The following is an 18,135-nucleotide window of genomic DNA, read 5'->3' on the forward strand; positions in this document are numbered from 1 at the left end:
TTTTTTTTTTTTTTTTTTTCTTATTGGGTGGTGTAACGAAAAAAAAAAACTAAATAATCAAGTTGTATAGGAAAAGTGAGACGTATGAAGAGTGTTGACTTGTCAAAAGAGATGCGATTACGGCGAAGAAAGTGTAAATAGTAACGAAGTCATTGGGGATTGGTTGTGGCGGTGTTGAACACAAATAGGTTGTCTGCTTTGTGTCTCTTTTTACTCACATGCCTTAATTGCTGATTCCTCCACTTTTTTTGCCATCCCCCATTGACTTTTTTTATATTATGTCTTCAATTTTTCCGAAAGGCAAAATGAAAACTAAAATTGGCAGGCTTATTTTCAAACTATAGTAAACATTACTGTTATCAACCGAAAGGTAGATGCATGAAGATTTTTGGGTTTTTTTTTTTTTTTGTCAACAGAAGTAAGATTATTGTTTTGGTGCCGACAAAACCTAAAGTGCCATTAACGGTCCGTTGTTGGATTTGTACATTGTTTTAGGCTGCAACTTTTATGACACCTTTTGGACCCCCATACTCCCTTGTTATGCTCTACTTTTTGTCTAGGCGCTTCCTTTCACAATATTTTGGATATTGGTACTTTCAGTTAATTTTCCTTTTAATTCCATACATTGTATGTACGTTGGCTTTTTTTGATATTAGTGCCAATGGATATTTGACATATGCCTACCTGGTGGCAAATACCTAAACCATATGCGGCTTTTTTTTAAAAAAATCTTGATGAAGTTTCGGTATTCTTTAAACCAGTGGCATGTGATCCCATATCCAAAAAGTCGACGTCCCTTCAAAACGAGAATCAAACTAAACGTCAATGTCCTAAATAATGTTAACTTTTAGAAGATTATATAAATTGCTACGTACTAATTCGAAACTCACTTGGGTAAACCATAATGTATTAGAAATTTCTCTGTTTACCAAAAAATATATACTGCCTTATATGTATATATATATATATATATCAGATATTTCTCACAAAACTTATTATTAATGTTATGAATGCGGATTCAGGTTTCAAGTTGCTCTAGCTAGGCACAGTAGATTTTACATAATGCTTTTAGGGATATTCACAACTTGTTGAGATATGTTAGTGGTAAAAGCATATAGTATCAAATTTTTTCGTAAGAAAATAACAAAAAAATAATACTCCCTCCGATCCGAATTAAGTGTCGTTTTAGGAGTAATTTTTATTTTCTTATTAAGGCCCTGATTGATAGCCTACTTTTAAGACTTTAAAAAATTTTAAAGTCATGACAGCCATTTTTTTGTTAATCAGGCTTTTTTGCCTTTTAATTTTTTAAAAGTTTTAAAAGTCACTTTTTTATTTCTCTTCCTTGTTTTTCTCTTTTTTTTTAAGCGTCAAATTCATGTTTTAAAACAAAACAATTTTTAAAGCATTCTTTTTTTCATCTTTTTATATTTAAAAGCTCTTCAAAAGTATATATAAATATTTTACATATTTTATTTTTATAAATTAATTATTCTCATTTTTTTCTCTTTCTTTTAAGACCCATTTCAATAATAAATTTTATTTTTTCATCATCATCACTAATAATACTATAAAAGAGTTTATGAAATTCATCATTAATAAGAGAATAACATTCAAACAATGCATTGATTAGTGGTTAATAGATTTTTGACTGCTCATATAACTACCCAATAGAAAAAAAACATTCAAAACAATTAAAAGACACTATTGATATTTGCTAGTATAATCAAGAATCAATCACCAAAAACAAAAGAAAAATCAGAATATTGTTAGCAAAATTTTATATTGACTATTGTATTATTACTATCTTTTAATTTATTGTTGAAGTGTATTGTTACCGAAAATTATTCTTATAGTTGTTTGTTTTTAATTAGTTTTCAAACAAAATTTCATATTTGATTGATTTATATTTTTTAAAATTTTAATTTATCATTAATAAAATTTATTTTGTCATTAAAATGTTATATAAATTAATTTCTGACATAATATATATTTATTATTAATACTTATAATAATAATAAAAATAACAGCTACAGCTTTAAAAGTTGCTGGTAAACAATCAGATTTTAACAGTTAAAGTTTCTACAGTCAAAGCATCTACAGCCAAATTCTCTACAGCTAAAATTTTAAAGTCAAAGTCTTTACAGCCAAAAGTAACAGCCGTTACCAATCAGGCCTAAGTGTCGTTCTCTGTTATCAATGTGATAATACTAATAAAATTACTAATATGACCTTAACTAAATTAACACAAATTACTAGTAAAACTGAAAATAACAAATCTTGGAACGATTGCATCTTCAGGGGAATGACCAAGACCTTCCAGTTTGATGACTTCCATGAACTGAGAATGAAAACAACACCAACCATTACTTCAACTTAAATTATGGAGATAGTAGAAGAAACAATTAAGGGTATCGAAGAAACTTGAACTAACCTCTTCATGCTCGATAGTATGAGCAAGTGGAAGTATAACTTGCCCTCCAAATCCTCCAACTCGGGCACTACAAGGCCCCACTTTAACTGCTGCAGCTAAATACGCATCCATATGAATTGGTTAACATTTAACAGACCAAATATCCAAAAAGTTTGGTTAACATTTCCAAGACACTGATTGATCCTTTAGAATTGGTGCAGAGAGAGGGTTGTTACCTCCAAATCCATATGATCCACTATGTGTATGATTGAGCCACCACCATCTCTGCTCTAACAAAATTCTGAACCAGTGGCATACTAGGACCGTTCTGAGTGCTCTTAAGAGATCTCTCACACACCTATAAAATTTGTTACTCAGTGAGAAAAGGATCAACATGAATAAGAAAACCAGCACACAAGAAAAAAGTATATACTTAGAGCTACATACCACAAGGCTTTGATCTCAGAATGCAAGCTTAGGAGAATAAATGAGTTTAATTAACATACTGCCTAGCCATGGATGCTTAGTCATCGTGTTTATGGGGAAGCAACTCCTCCATCACCAAAGCTTGTCTAAACTCATCAACCGCCTGAAGCTCCTCTACATCACGAACATCCTCGATGGAGACAGAACTGACACGAACATCGCTTTTTCTTCTTTCCTTCTTGAGAGAATGCTTGAACTTTGTGGAGGCATTGATTTCTTTCTTTTTCAAAGAGCGGAATCTTGTTCTCCTCTCATCTTCTGAGTTCTCAAAATCAGACTTTCTTTCCTTTTTCTCATCATTGCTCATAATTCCCTCAAAACCTGTAGTATATAAAAAAAAAACCCTCTTTACCAATCCAAAAACTTTCAAGAACAACAACAAACAGCTGAAACTATGACCTAACTTGCAGAACCCTAAGAACCCACTAGGAAAAAAACGAAATTGCAGAGAGTTTCACTTCTCATTACTCAAATAAATCTTAAAAAACAAATACTCCTCTCTCTATGGCCTTTATGCTTTTAGTGTGAAACACTAGAAAACTCAACACCCAGCAATAAAATAAGATGGATTGAAAGAGAAGAAAGCAGATCTGATATACTTACATGGCCTTGCGAATCTAACTTTCTTGCATTAACCAGAAACACTCTTGAAATTTCGCAAAAACAAAAAAAAATTAACGATAAAGGAACAAAATTTCAGAAGTAAAAGGTGGAGTAGAATTCAGAGCTAACTATGGGAAAACATTGGTTGAGCTTGCTGGAAAATCAAAGGAGGCGGAGGGAAGAAGCTCACCGTCTAAAAGTCAATTACAAAACAAAAGAGGAAGCTTCACACCACATTTTGATTTTGATTTTGCGATAGGAAAAGAGGAAGCTTCGTTTCTCCATATCCAGAGGGCGAAAGAAATCGATGGATGAAGTTTATTTTTTTTTAAAGGAAAAAATTGGAGGAATTGAGTTTGTGACAGAGGTGATCGGAGAAAACGAAGATAACCGGGGATGAGAAAAGGAGTTCGATGGAGGTGGTGACAGAAAAAAAAAAAGCTCAAATTAATTTATTAAATAAAAGATAAATAAAAAAAATTGTAAATTAGTTTTAATTCTGAGGTCAAATTAGTCAAACAATTTCTTAATCTACGAGAATTTCTCCAGAACGACACTTAATTCGGATCGGAGGGAGTAATAATAATACTAACAAAAGTGGGCTGTTTTGTTTCTGTCAAAAACAACTTGCTAGTGCTAGGTACCACTTTGTGTTTTCCAAAAAACATCTTTCGGTTCCAATGTTTTCGCTATTAAAATTTGCATATATTACGAAGTAAAAAAAAAAGAGTTTTTATAGCTTAATTATATGATTAATAAAACCATAATATTGTTTATGTAGTAACGTTTATAATTTTCTTAGAGAAGTAAGGAATGGAAAGTGTATGATGAAGTTCTTCTTGAATCTTTGATTCTCTTTTTTTTTTTGAGAAAAAATCAATTTGTAAAGATCGAGAGTCTTTGATTGTTGGGTTGAGCCATTTGTTTTTTACATGGTCTCTTCTGCCTATGTTATTATTTGTTTCTAGCTCAGTGGCGGACCTAGAAAATTTATTCGCTGGGGGCAAATATATAACAAAAATTTAAATATTAATATCTTAAATAACATATAAAATTGTCATATGAAAACTCTCAAATATCTTATAAAACTACCCTACGCTCATTCAACATCTGAAACCTTTCTATCACTTTTTCATTTGTGACAGAATCAAGTAACTCTTTTTCAATATAGCAAACAAGACAATCACTTAGAAACTGGTCTCCAATTCTATTGCGTGTAGTCGTCTTCACCAATTTCATTGCCGAAAAACATCTCTCAACACTTGCTGTTGCAACTGGTAAAGTTAAGACCATCTTCAAAAGCCTGTAAACCAAAGGATGTGCAAGATGCTTTTGGGTTTTTACCATTAAACAAGAAAGATCTCCAAGACTTTTCAAGTTTTTAAATCTTTCATCTCTGCGTACATTGTCAATGTAGATATCAAGATGCTGCTCAAGACACAAAGTCTCCCCATAACTAAAGTCATCTGGATAAAACTTAACCAACTTCACCAACTTTTCCTTGTCAAACTCGCAAAATGAATCAAGAGGACTTAAAGAAGCCATACATATAAGTAGATCAGTGTTTACCTCCGTAAAACGATCATTGAACTCCTGAAGCTGTAAGTCTAGAATAGTGTAGAAGCAGTTAACCTTATAATGATGCAAGTTGGTTATATTGGTTTTCCTTCTTGGTTTCCTTGGATCAACAAAGACGTCTTCCATGACAAGCATTTCAGCATTATGTTTCTCGCAAAAAGATGAAACTTTATTCATAAGTGAATCCCATCCATTATCCCTAAGCTTTTGCAATTCTCCCTTAGTAGATTCCACCAATGACATGGCATTCAAAATATCTTGATCTTTCCTTTGCAAAGCCATTGACAAATTCTCAGTTAATCCCAAAATAAGTAGCATTAGTTGCATGTAGAACACACAATCAAAAGTGTGAAAGTACTTGAGAAGACCATAGGCTTGACGTTTTTTGGAGTCTTCAACGCCTTCATTTTGGATATACTCAAGAACCTCAATGATAGTAGAAAACAACTCAACTAATCGTTCCAATGTTTTATGATGAGAACCCCATTGAGTATTTCCAGGTCTTTGAAGCGAAATTTCTTGATTCAATCATGTACCAGTGTTAATCTCACCTCTACTAATTCCTTCCTGCACTTTTCTTCGATAATTTTCTCGAATCATATCTTGCCTTTTGCAAGAAGCTCCAACTACATTCAATAATGTAGAAATCATATCAAAAAAATCACCAACCTCAAAGTGTTTTTTAGCGATAGCAACCACCACCAACTGGAGTTGATGAGCAAAGCAATGAACATAATAAGCAGCATTATTTTCTCCAACAACCAATGCTCTCAAGCCATTAAATTCCCCCTTCATGTTGCTTGCTCCATCATAGCCTTGCCCTCGCAGCCTTTTCAGGCTCAACCCGTATTTAGCAAACAAATTATCAATAGCAGACTTCAAAGATGCAGATGACGTTTCTTTTACATGAACAACTCCAATAAACCTTTCTTTCACTGCTCCGCTCTTATCAACAAATCGGAATACAACAGCCATTTGTTCTTTGTGAGATATATCTGCAGACTCATCAACTAACAGACCAAACACACCATAATCAATTTCTTCAATAATTGACTTCACTACTTCTTCTGCAAAACAATTCACGATCTCTTTCTGAATCTTTGGAGAAATCATCTGGTTATTTTTTGGAGCATTATTCAAAATAACCTTACTTATAGCATCATTTTGTTCTCCTGTGTATTTCACGAGTTGCAAGAAATTTCCTCTATTGGCAGATTCTTCTGACTCATCGTGACCACGAAAAGACAATCTTTGTCGCAACAAATATCTGGAAACATCAATTGAAGCATTTAAATGAATTCGATAAAAGCATAATCATCAGTGTTTGCCAAAAAAAAAAAAAAAGCATAACCATCGATTAAACATATATCTGCCAATAAAAAACAGTAATTCAAATACACTTATAATGTTTCATCGTTCTGAAATAATATAAACCAAACAATAAAAGTGTCGAACTGTTGATAAACAGTTATAAAGGAGCAAAGAAAAAATAATTTACCAGTTTTCTGTTTTTTCCTCTGCAAAACGCTAGGACGTGAAAGAGAGACGACAAAAAATTAGTTTAGGGTTTTAATTTGTAAAGCTAATTAGTTTTAGTTTACAAATTAGACTTTTATTTATTTTAAAATATTAATAATGTGGGCTTTTGGCCTTCTAAAAAGTTTAAACAAAAGATGGTTGGACCATTGAGACAAAAGTTAATTTTGCATTCGATGATGGGGACAGTTTTTTTGTTTTTGGTGGTGGCAATTATTTACATTTATAAAAAAATCAATAAAAACTCATATATTTTTTTTTTTTACTGGTGGCAGCTGCCACCACCTTGGTTGCCGTAGGTCCGCCCCTGTTCTAGCTCATGAGCATAGTATGACAGAATCACAGAACTGAAGTGAACTATTTCCATTTTATTACTCCATTAAGATATCATTAGAAAATAGAAATAAGTTAGGCAACTCATGAGCACGATTCAGAATTATGAACAAGTTGCAACCATGCTACTAATCAGGGATTTATTCAACTACAAAATAATAAGTAATCTACATAGAAAATTGACTTCCATATTGAGGATATATATATTTATTTGGATTATGTACAGATAGCTCTGTTCCATTCTTTGAGCCGAGCGTCGGTCATATATTGCAGCCAATTAATAAAGTTTAAGCATATAATATACGTATGCTGACAAAACACAGTATATACGTATACGTATATACATCAAGGTGATTGGTTTTAGCTGATAATGCCAAACAAAAATTGAGTTAATTAATAGTTATTTCCTTGATTAAAGTCTACACGACTACACAGGAGGATGTTTATTTTATAAAATGTACTCCATTCCAACTGATCAGTTAGCCACGCCAATTTGTTTTAATAAAAAAAAATAAAAAAAATATTCATTCGGTAAAAAGAATGATGGTTCTGGTCATCCGTGAAATTGAAAAAAAAAAGTGTTGTAAACATTTCAAAATATTTGACTAATCCTATGTTTTTGTATAATTATATTCAGTCGTTAAACAGTTTTTTCAGTTTAATGACCAAAATTTAAATATTATATCTTGTTAAGAAGTCATATTGTATCTGTAATTCTAACTTTATTTTACAATTTATTTTTTCAAATGTGTAACACAGATATCATTATGTATTTGTTTCGTGGTTATACTTATAGATTAAAATTATTTGAATATAAGTTTATATGCTAAGTATGCTAGTAATTCATTTACTTTTTTTTTCACCAACATGTATAATGCATAGTATAAGAATTCGAGTAAGGACCTAGCGACACCATTACCATGGATGATAGATAAGAAGAAAACAAATTCTTGTCGATTTAATTTTTTAATTTGATAGTACGATTTAACCTGTTTTTAACGTTTCAAACGGAATACTAATTAAAATGTTATGGTTGGTTACTTACAAGTTACAACCCACCACTAACGTAAAACTTTAACTTCCAGATGAGGTTCATGTATCGAAAACAAATGTGAACACTTACCTGATCAAACTTTATTTATTTTAGTATTTAACTAAATCCCACAAAACGGTCAAAAAATGACCAATACGTAAAGAAACAAGCGGCCGTTTTAAAACTTGTTATTAAAAATGACTTTCTCCTTAATTAGTTTAGTGCCAATGCCAAAGAGAAAACGTTTTAATTTATATGAAAACAATGACTTGTCAACCTATGATAACTATACTTCTGGTCAACCTATTGTAACCATGATACGGGCCACTGGTAAAAAAACATTGCAGACATCAATATAGCAACATAAAAGTCAATTAGACATTATCATATACTATGTATATAATAAAACTTTATACTAAATATGAAAACTGATAATATAGTTATTAGTAGTATGTCAAGTTGGGACATGGAGAGCATGGTCTTGCTCTCTATGTTGAATTATTCTAACACATTGAAGCAGTCTGATACAAGTTGAATAGTAATTCAAGTTTAGGCCCGTATGGGGGAGGATGGGTCCGATATGATAGGTTAACTTACCACGTCGGAATATGTCTAAATGGTACTTCTAGATATATTAAAATAGGAATGAGTAACGTAGAGATGAGTTATATTAATTTGGGACCAAAACTTGGTAATGAAGTGTGTACAGCCAAAACTCGTAAAAAATGGTCAGAAAATAGACAGCTTCATACAGGCTACCACATGGGGTTGGATTGAATATACAAATGTTGGACCTCACATTATTGGCTATTCTACAGCTTCTTGGCCACATAACCAATTATTTTTTGTTCTCATTTTTTTCCTGTTTTAATAAATGAAAATAAGTAGGAGTTGAATTAGCAGATTCTAGCGTTGACAAAAGGAATCTTAGTATATATTCTAGCAAGTTGAATCTTAACCTCACATCTATAAGATCGTGGTATAAAACAATCATCTCTAAAACAATTGCGTCTTCGAAATTCGGAAATTTGTTGTTGTTGTTGTATTGTGCTATTTTGATAATCTAACCACGAAAAGAAAAAAAAATGGGATTCTACGAGGCCCAATTAAGGCCTATTGAATACCATCTTATAACTGAGGCCAAATCTCCTGAATGGAACACAATCACAACGTTGAGTACTAGGTTCAAGTCCAACCCTTCAATAGGATCAATGCACAGAACTACGAACTAACAATATACAGAGATATTAGCTTTTATACATCACAAAAAGTTCAATTTTTTTTTGCCCATTGTAAACTTCTCAGAAGTCTTGTTTCTTGTTCTATAAGTTACATAGATGCCACTGTTCGATGTGAGTGTGACACATATATGCTTTTCACCAAAGCATCCCAAAAAAGTAGTTAGTTGATCGGTTTGTGATTTGTCTTGTTGACTTGGCAAAATATTGTTGGGCATAAGAAGTGAAATAGTTCACTAATATTAGCTTCTCCATCATTACTACAATTACCAATTCACCTACCTCACATATCTTACCATGTCATGCTAATTAGGGTTTTTTTTTTTCTTTTCCAGTTTCGATCTCTCTTGGTACAAAATGGGAAAGATCCATGACATACATTAACACTGCTGAATTTTCTACCCTCTCAAAGATATGAAGACAATGTCTATTAGGATACAACAAATTCCAGTAGTGCTAATTTTAGCTCAATCATATGGCGGATTCACTATTTTTATCCAAATTTATTAGCTTTGTCCTTTAACCCAAAACAAAACAAAAAAACACCTAAGAAAGAGAAAAATCTATAGCAAAATTAGGTTAATCTTCGTGCTTTCCACTAATCTCCCTTTTCTTTCTCCAAATCGTTTCGGCCGGGCAAATTTTTGTTGATTAATATCAAAAACTAATCAGAAAAACAAAGAGAGGGAGGAGAGAGACACACACAACGATGCCTCCTCCTCCTCCTCCTCCTCCTCCGGAAGAACAAACCCAACCCAAACCCGACTCGAGTCCGGGTCAAACCTCCGAACGCGATACCCAACCACCACCGGTACCAGGTCCTCCACCACATTCTCAACCGCCTCCACCGCAAACGTACCCGCCAGTAATGGGCTATCCAGACTTCCACCAAGCCCCTCCATACCCAAATTATCCAAACGCACCTTACCAACAACAACAACAATACCCTTACGCTCAAGCCCCACCCGCTTCATATTACGGGTCATCTTACCCTCCTCAGCAAAATCCGGTTTACCAAAGACCCGCTTCATCCGGTTTTTTCAGAGGTATTGTCACCGGTTTAGTCGTTTTAGTCGTCCTCTTCTGCATTTCCACAACAATAACATGGCTCATCCTCCGTCCTCAAATCCCGGTTTTCTCCCTAAACAATTTCTCAGTTTCCAATTTCAACGTAACCGGTCCGGTTTTCTCCCCGCAATGGACGGCCAACCTCACGATCGAGAACCAAAACACGAAACTAAAAGGCTACTTCGATCGAATCCAAGGCTTAGTCTACCACCAAAACGCGATCGGAGAAGACGATTTTTTAGCGACCGCGTTTTTTCAACCGGTTTTCGTGGAGACCAAGAAATCGGCTGCGATAGGTGAAACGTTGACAGCGGGAGAGAAAGAACAGCCTAAAATACCGAGCTGGGTTGTGGATGAGATGAAGAAAGAGAGAGAGACCGGAACGGTGACGTTTAACCTGAGGATGGCTGTTTGGGTTACGTTTAAGACAGATGGTTGGGTGGCGCGGGAGAGAGGGCTTAAGGTGTTTTGTGGGAAATTAAAAGTTGGGTTTGAAGGTGCTTCCGAAAACGGTGCCGTTTTGTTGCCTAAGCCTCTTCCTTGTTTGGTTTACGTTTCATAATTCTTTTTCTTGTTCCTCTCTCTCTTTTTCTATGGATACGATAAATTTCTTTTTAAAATTCTTGTACGTGTTGAATGTGATTACTATACAAATTCAGAGAACAAACTCTTATGCTAAAGTTTTTTGAAGAGAAAAAAAGAAAGAATTAGATTCGATTTCCAATTTAGCTCAAGAATAGAATTTCAAATGTTGTTAAATCAACTCCTATACAATCGTTAAGAGAATTTGTGTTGGAATAAAACGATATCAAAGTGATTGAGTGCGTCTCGGAATATAGGAAATTATTTTAGATCGCTAATTATAATTGCTTGTTTTGTCAAATGTATTCCACTTGTTTTTGATCTAATTATTATTTTGGTTCGGTGCATGTCCAATTATTGTTACATGATATAAGAGTTCTTGCGCTTCACATTTTCTCTCTTGTTGTATATATATATTTATTTTTAATTCCACAAGTTACCATTTCTTTGTCTAAGCATATTCATTATTGCCTCGAAACCGAGTACTTGTTAATAAATATTTTCTTTATTTGATAGCATCACTTTTCAATTTAGCTCGAGAAAAAACCTCCATTTTAAAAACAATTAGCCACTCGATCCTCAGTGTATTATTATGTGGTGAAGCAAATTATAAAAAGAAAATTATATCAAAGAGTTTGATGCTAATGTGTCACTTAAAGTTCATTCTTTTCTTTAATTATTATTCTATATTGTATTTTATATGATAAGAAAGAAGATATTAGGTCAAAAGTTTGTTATATACATTATTGTTTGTGATACATCAGGATAATGACGAGCTCGTCCCATCGTGTAATGCCTCACGTTAAATGGTATTGGACGTTAGGCATCTTACGTTTTGTCAAACTGCATATCTTTTANTTTTTTTTTTTTTTTTTTTTTCATTTTTTGCTAAAAAAAATTTCCTCTTTTAGATGATATAATTATTAGCATAAACAGTCGATGCCCAAATTTTGTTATGTGAATTCGATACTCAGATGTCACAGTTTGAAGGAAATGTTTCTTATATACTTTTTAATTTGGTTGGGTTCAACTTCAATTAGCATTATGTTTGTATAAAGCTTTTGAGTTATAAAAAAAAGTTACATCTTCCATCAAACTTATGAACTGTCTATAGTTCAAAACTGATTATATTAAAGTTAAAAATCACTAAAAACGAACATGAGGACATGAAAGCTAATATATGCCTATATGATATTACGTTTTAATTTATTTACTTTATAATGATTAAAATTTAAAATCAAATGTGATTATCTACAAGTGCACTCACTCACACAAGAGGCGGCTATTATATGCATAATTTATATAGATTCGTTGGTGATGTGTAATTTAAAGAGGAATAATAGGGTTGGTGCTTTGTCTTTTTGTAATAAAACCAAATAAAAACTGTAACGAAGGAAAAGACACTTTGCATTATGATCAAATGTAAACTTTAAGAAAGAGATTCGAAAGTCTCTAGTTGAGCTGTGGGGATAGAAGTTGTAGCCTTTAACGTGACCACGACGGTCCCACCCCTTAAACCGAACAAAAGACGGAGACGTGTTTTGTTATCGAGTCAACAGTCAACGTCCGACGCAGACACAGTTCAAAACAAGAGACGAGAGAACATAACATCAATCATGTAAAACAAATTACTTCAGGTTTATTGATCAATATACACGTTAAAACTGATCTATCAAATAATTTACTTATGTCCGGTCCATATATATACTCAAGCAGCAAAGCTTTATAAAATTGTTAGGCAGTGTATCGAATGTTCGGAACTATATTCTTCTTTAGGATAGATATATTAGTATTTTATATGGATTTGTTGATTCTTACGTTGCATTCAATTGGCCATCGAAGAACTGTATAGGTGGCTAGGACTAGAAGAGTAGGAGTAGGTAATATTTTTACTATTAACAGATTTCAATCGCTTTGTCTTTGCAAATTTCTTCCACGAGATTGTTCAAACTTCAAAGCTTACAATATAATGTAAATTGTCGTCGAATTTTTTAATAAAAAAAAGTTAAACACCGACATCGAGTATGTAAATAAGCATCGATATGACCAGGAACTATACTTTAGATCTTTCCACGTGGGAACATTAAAACCGTAAATAATGCCGATAGCCGACCTGCCAATTTTTCTTCGAAGAACGATGATAAACCACATATTATAACAACCAAGTTACCCTACCAAACCCAACGGTAAAATGACACGTGTAAACAGGAACTTTTTTTCTTACAGAATTTTTTCTTAAGTATACAAAATAAATTGCAATAGAAGAATAAGCTTAGAATATATGCACATGGGCCATGTTCTTTGTTCGACAAAAATAATACTACTACTCCACAATTAACACTAAAAATGATGCATTGTCTTTTAACCGAATCAATCATGAGGGAAACTTCCATCATCACAACAAATCAAACTTTAAAAATTGATGCGCCAGAGCAAAAACTCACTAAATGTTAAAAGCCAAGCCACTTCCCAAAACTAAGAAAAACTATTAGACAAGAACGTAAATGTAACAATAAATATACGAATAGGTTTGGTCTCAAAATCCTATAGTCTATACACAACGGATATAAAAACGCGCATACATTAGCCTTTTGACACGATTATAATATAAGTATACACAACCCTCTCTCTCATACACATTTTTTCCTCTATCTTCCATCATCACTAGTCACGACCGCACACAAAAGGAGAATAAATCATTTGAGAGAGAGAGAGAGGTACACCAGTGGCAAACTCGTAAATAAAGATATGTCAAAAGATTGCGGTAACCACGGTGGTGGCAAAGAAGCAACCGTCCGACGAATCTGCGCCGCCGTAATCGCCTTCATCTTAATAGCTCTCATCACCATCTTCCTAGTTTGGGTCATACTCAGGCCAACTAAGCCAAGATTCGTACTCCAAGACGCCACCGTCTACGCCTTCAACCTCTCCCAACCAAACCTCCTCACTTCGAACTTCCAAGTCACACTCGCATCCCGTAACCCTAACTCCAAGATCGGAATCTACTACGACCGTCTCCACGTCTACGCCACGTACCGGAACCAGCAGATCACTCTACGCACGGCGATCCCTCCGACGTATCAAGGCCACAAAGATGACGACGTTTGGTCGCCTTTTGTCTACGGAACCGCCGTTCCGATCGCACCGTACAACTCCGTAGCTTTGGGAGAAGAGCAAGGCCGTGGATTCGTACAGTTGCTGATACGCGCCGACGGGCGCGTGAGGTGGAAAGTGGGGACGTTGATCACCGGAAAATATCATATACATGTTCGTTGTCCGGCTTACATCAATCTTGGAAACAAAGCTGCTGGTGTTCTTGTCGGTGATAACGCCGTTAAGTATACGTTGGTTACTAAATGCAGTGTGAACGTTTAGAAAGTTTGACGCCGTTAAGTTGCTTTTCTTTTTTTATTCTATCTATGATCATATCATTTTCTTGAAATTACCAAACTTCTTCTTCCCACCAGCAGGATATTATTTCTGTTTCTATCTATATATATATCTTTAAAATGTCACTACTTTTGGTTGTTATATTAAGCTTTAATTGTTAATTAGTATAGAATTATTACAATCACAACGGTCTGTGGTTGGATTTTAATTGTAAATCCACTAAAGTTGAAATAAAATGGAGGATTTGGGTTTGGTTCTTTTCAATTTGGATTTTTTTTTGTTTGTTTTCCTTTGTAAATTTTACTACGTATTCATCAAGAACAAAGCAGTAGTAACTTAGTAGAATCCCAGCTGCTTCATATCTTTTGCTATTGTGTTTTGTGTAGTTGTTAATATCTGAGGGTCTTAACTTTAAATTTTTCATGTTGTGAAAAGCAATTTGAAGGGGAATATATTTTGTTGGTAGGAAGAATATAAATTATACTGCAAGGAGCCCTGATACTCATAAAGTAAATTTATCTACTTTAGATGAGAAAATGCTAAAATGGTAGTAGGTGTATGAAATGTAAAATAACTGATATGATTTGGTGAGGCCTAACAAGTAACAAGTCAAAATAACAACACACAGACACAAAAAAAAATTCAAGTAACTAGTTAACTAACTACCCTACAAAAAATAATTCTATTTTTCGTACTTGTATATTCAAGTCTAACAGAAGTATGCACTATACAGTAGTATCTATTATTGGTTGTAGAATTTCCCACCCGGCTGTCAATGTCATGACCCCTATTCGAAAAGCTTGGGCCTTTGAGTTTCGTTTTAGGCCCGTCGTAAGTTGCAATGGTGCATATAAACCTAACGTAGGCTTGTCAAAAACGCTCAGAATCATCATCGTAAGACGCATCTGTTATCACTAATCATCACAAAATTTGTGAGTCACATGGAGGAGAAGTTCAAAACCATGACATCTAAGGTAAGAACCAAGTAAAGCTTTCGTTTTTCCCAGCTCGATTCTCAACATCTGTTACGTACTTAGTGGCCGCTCTTTCAACTTGGGGCTCACCTGTAAAGACTTGGCGATGTAATTGGAAAGCCGACATAATACCTAATATCCAGAACATGTCGACATCGGTTACATTGACAGTTTTGATACATCCAATGACAAAAATTAAGGTAAAGACTCAAGAGAGGTCACCCTTGCGACCCTCATGTCATACGTTTGCACTAGGGATTTGCATCGACATCAAATTTGACGGTGATCAATCCAGTGCTTACATGGAAGCGCCATCACCTCAGACTCCTCCACCAAGGTTTTTCCTGTTACGGGAAAAAATGTGGAAAAACAAAAAGAAAACAATATTCCAAGTCCAAACAATATAAAATTTGGTAGATTCCTCATAAAGCCAAGTATTTGATGTGGTTTATATTATATGTTTGGCATATTTAATCTTTTATGGAATCATGCGAGTAATATTTTCAGTACGAGTTATTACGTTTAAGAACCCACACGTACGTGTGATAAAAAGTGACGACAACCAAAATAGCCTACTCCATATGTTTACAAATTTACAACAACATTTCGGTTCGGTTTATGATTTGGTTAATTACGGTTAAGTACTCATAAAAGAAACCAAACGAACCGGCTAGAATGGAAATGTTGACACCGTATCTTTGACCGGGTCAATGTCCGGTTAATGAGAGAGATCAAACCTATCTCAGCCGTACAAACCCTCCTCACGTAGCGTCTTCGAGAGATCATCACGAATAGGAGAAGGCGACGGCGTGTAGAACGGCGGCGAAGCACATGGAGTAGAAAATGGCGTCGTTCCGTCGTGGTTATAGTCGCTAAATTCAACCTCGTCGTCGCTTCCATCCGTCAGGACAATCTCCTCTACCACTTCATCATCCTTCGCATGATCCTCCGTAGAGATGCTTCCACGTGGTTCAATCTCACCCGTACGGTGATGATCGGACTCGCTCGTACAGTCTTCAGCGATGGTGAAGAGAGTCTCCGAAGGCCCGCTGAGTAGATTCTCCCCCGTTGACCACTTTGACGCCACGTCATCGACCGGTGGTGCGGCTGCTGGAGGGAGAGGTGGAGCGGTGGCGGAACCTATTCGTAACTGTTTGTTCTCGAGACAGAAGAGGAAGAAGTAAAGAAGCTCTTTGGACGGCGGTGGTGTAGCATTGGGATCACCTCCGCGGGAGGAGAAAGCGTCGAGTTCTGATCCGGCGATACTCCGACGACGAAACCTTCGTTTCCACCACAAAACGTACGCGAGCTGTGCCGTTACAGCGACGAGACAAAACGCGAACACAGCGACGAGTGCTGCTGCGGTTTGGCTTAGAACCATTTCACAATACGAGACAGAGGTTGTTTGAGAGAGTAAACCTAAAACTGCGTCGTTTCTTCGTAAGTATGGATTTTGTGTGTTTTTAGTTGATAAGCAAAGAAACTGAGAGAGGGGTGATTTCGTAAATTGTTACTGATTATATCTGGTAGTTGAAGTGTCAAAATCGGAAAAGAGTTGCTGAGTAGGTTCCGGTTAGAAAGATCTCATTAATAGTCAAATCGGGATTGAAAGTGAAGTGAAGGTGTACAAATGTACACGACTTATACTATTTCTAGTTCTAAATTTCTTTAGTTTTGTTGACCAAAAAAATATCTTTAGGTTTATTTTTTTCAATATACAAACAGCGAGCCTGAATTATGAATTTATGATATGCTTCACTCGTGAAAAAAAGACGAGCATCACGTTGAGCATATAAGGTATCTGCGTTGGGAGAATATTTTTAGGTGTTCTTAGAGTAAAAATATAATAAAAATAATGTAAAATCATTAGTTTAGATTTTTTGTTAAGAAATTGGTTATTGGGAGAATATGTTTAAGATTATAAGATTTAATAATATAATAATCTAAAACATATTATAATTTTAAAAACTTTAAAAAATAACATTTAAATTGCAAACTTAAAAAACTTATACTAAAATTCAAAATACAATACCAAATTTTTATGAAACAAAAAAAAACATTAAAGATTAAAAAAAAAAAAAACAAACATATTACTTAATTAAAGCACACAAATATTTTATTTAATTAATACATAGTTTAATGTCTAAATTTATTCAATATATTCTCAATCAAATTCTCTTTTAATTTTTGATGTGCTTGTTTATCACGAATTCTTGTATGACCATCACCTAAACCCTCAAGATTTGAAGGCATATTTACTGAAAACGTAAGATCCGGAGTAGATCCGGTTCCATCTTCTTGTTGGAATTCTTGTTCGTCATAGAGTGTGTATGAATCTCGTTCATCTTCGACAATCATCTTATGGAGTATGAGACATGCTCTCATAATATATGCAATTTTACCCTTTGCCCATAAAAGAGATGAATTTTTAGTCATGGCGAATCTAGATTGCAGGACTCCAAATGCACGCTCAACATTTTTTTGTTCACCTTCTTGACATTCTGCAAACAAATGATGTTTCGGGTGTTGTGGTTGTGGGATGGATTTAACAAATGTCGCCCAATCGGGGTAAATACCATCCGTCAGATAGTAAGCCAAATTATACTCACTTCCGTTGACATAGTACGTAACTTTGGGAGCTCGACCGTAAATAATTTCATTAAATACTGGTGATTGATCAAGAACATTTAAATCGTTACAAGTACCTGGAGCTCCAAAAAATGTGTGCCATATCCAGAGATCTTGTGAAGCTACCGCCTCCAAAACAATTGTTGGTTTACTTGTGCCTCGTGAATACATTCCTTTCCAAGCGGTTGGGCAATTTTTCCACTTCCAATGCATACAATCGATGCTTCCAACCATCCCGGGAAAACCCCGCTGTTCTCCATAAAAGAGTAGCCT

The 18,135-nt window shown here is 34.6% G+C and overlaps 4 protein-coding genes across 4 annotated transcripts; 2 read left to right on the forward strand and 2 right to left on the reverse strand.

Moving 5' to 3' along the window:
* LOC104715583 (zinc finger MYM-type protein 1-like) lies at positions 2,937–6,055 on the reverse strand. The gene is made up of 3 exons (XM_019230030.1): positions 5,617–6,055; positions 4,753–5,532; positions 2,937–3,220 (listed from the first exon to the last, which is right to left on the reverse strand). Exons 1-3 carry the CDS (start codon positions 6,053–6,055, stop codon positions 2,937–2,939), a joined length of 1,503 nt encoding a protein of 500 aa, XP_019085575.1.
* LOC104711796 lies at positions 9,505–11,000 on the forward strand. Its single transcript, XM_010428559.2, has one exon. The coding sequence runs from the start codon at positions 9,930–9,932 to the stop codon at positions 10,848–10,850; it is 921 nt and encodes a 306-aa protein (XP_010426861.1). The 5' UTR covers positions 9,505–9,929; the 3' UTR covers positions 10,851–11,000.
* Positions 13,371–14,524, forward strand: LOC104711797 (NDR1/HIN1-like protein 12). The gene has a single exon (XM_010428560.2). It carries the CDS (start codon positions 13,619–13,621, stop codon positions 14,243–14,245), a length of 627 nt encoding a protein of 208 aa, XP_010426862.1. The 5' UTR covers positions 13,371–13,618; the 3' UTR covers positions 14,246–14,524.
* On the reverse strand, positions 15,733–16,770 carry LOC104711798. Its single transcript, XM_010428561.2, has one exon. It carries the CDS (start codon positions 16,613–16,615, stop codon positions 15,977–15,979), a length of 639 nt encoding a protein of 212 aa, XP_010426863.1. The 5' UTR covers positions 16,616–16,770; the 3' UTR covers positions 15,733–15,976.

This window comes from Camelina sativa, chromosome 9, assembly GCF_000633955.1.
Source record: "Camelina sativa cultivar DH55 chromosome 9, Cs, whole genome shotgun sequence".
Taxonomy (NCBI): Eukaryota; Viridiplantae; Streptophyta; class Magnoliopsida; order Brassicales; family Brassicaceae; genus Camelina; species Camelina sativa.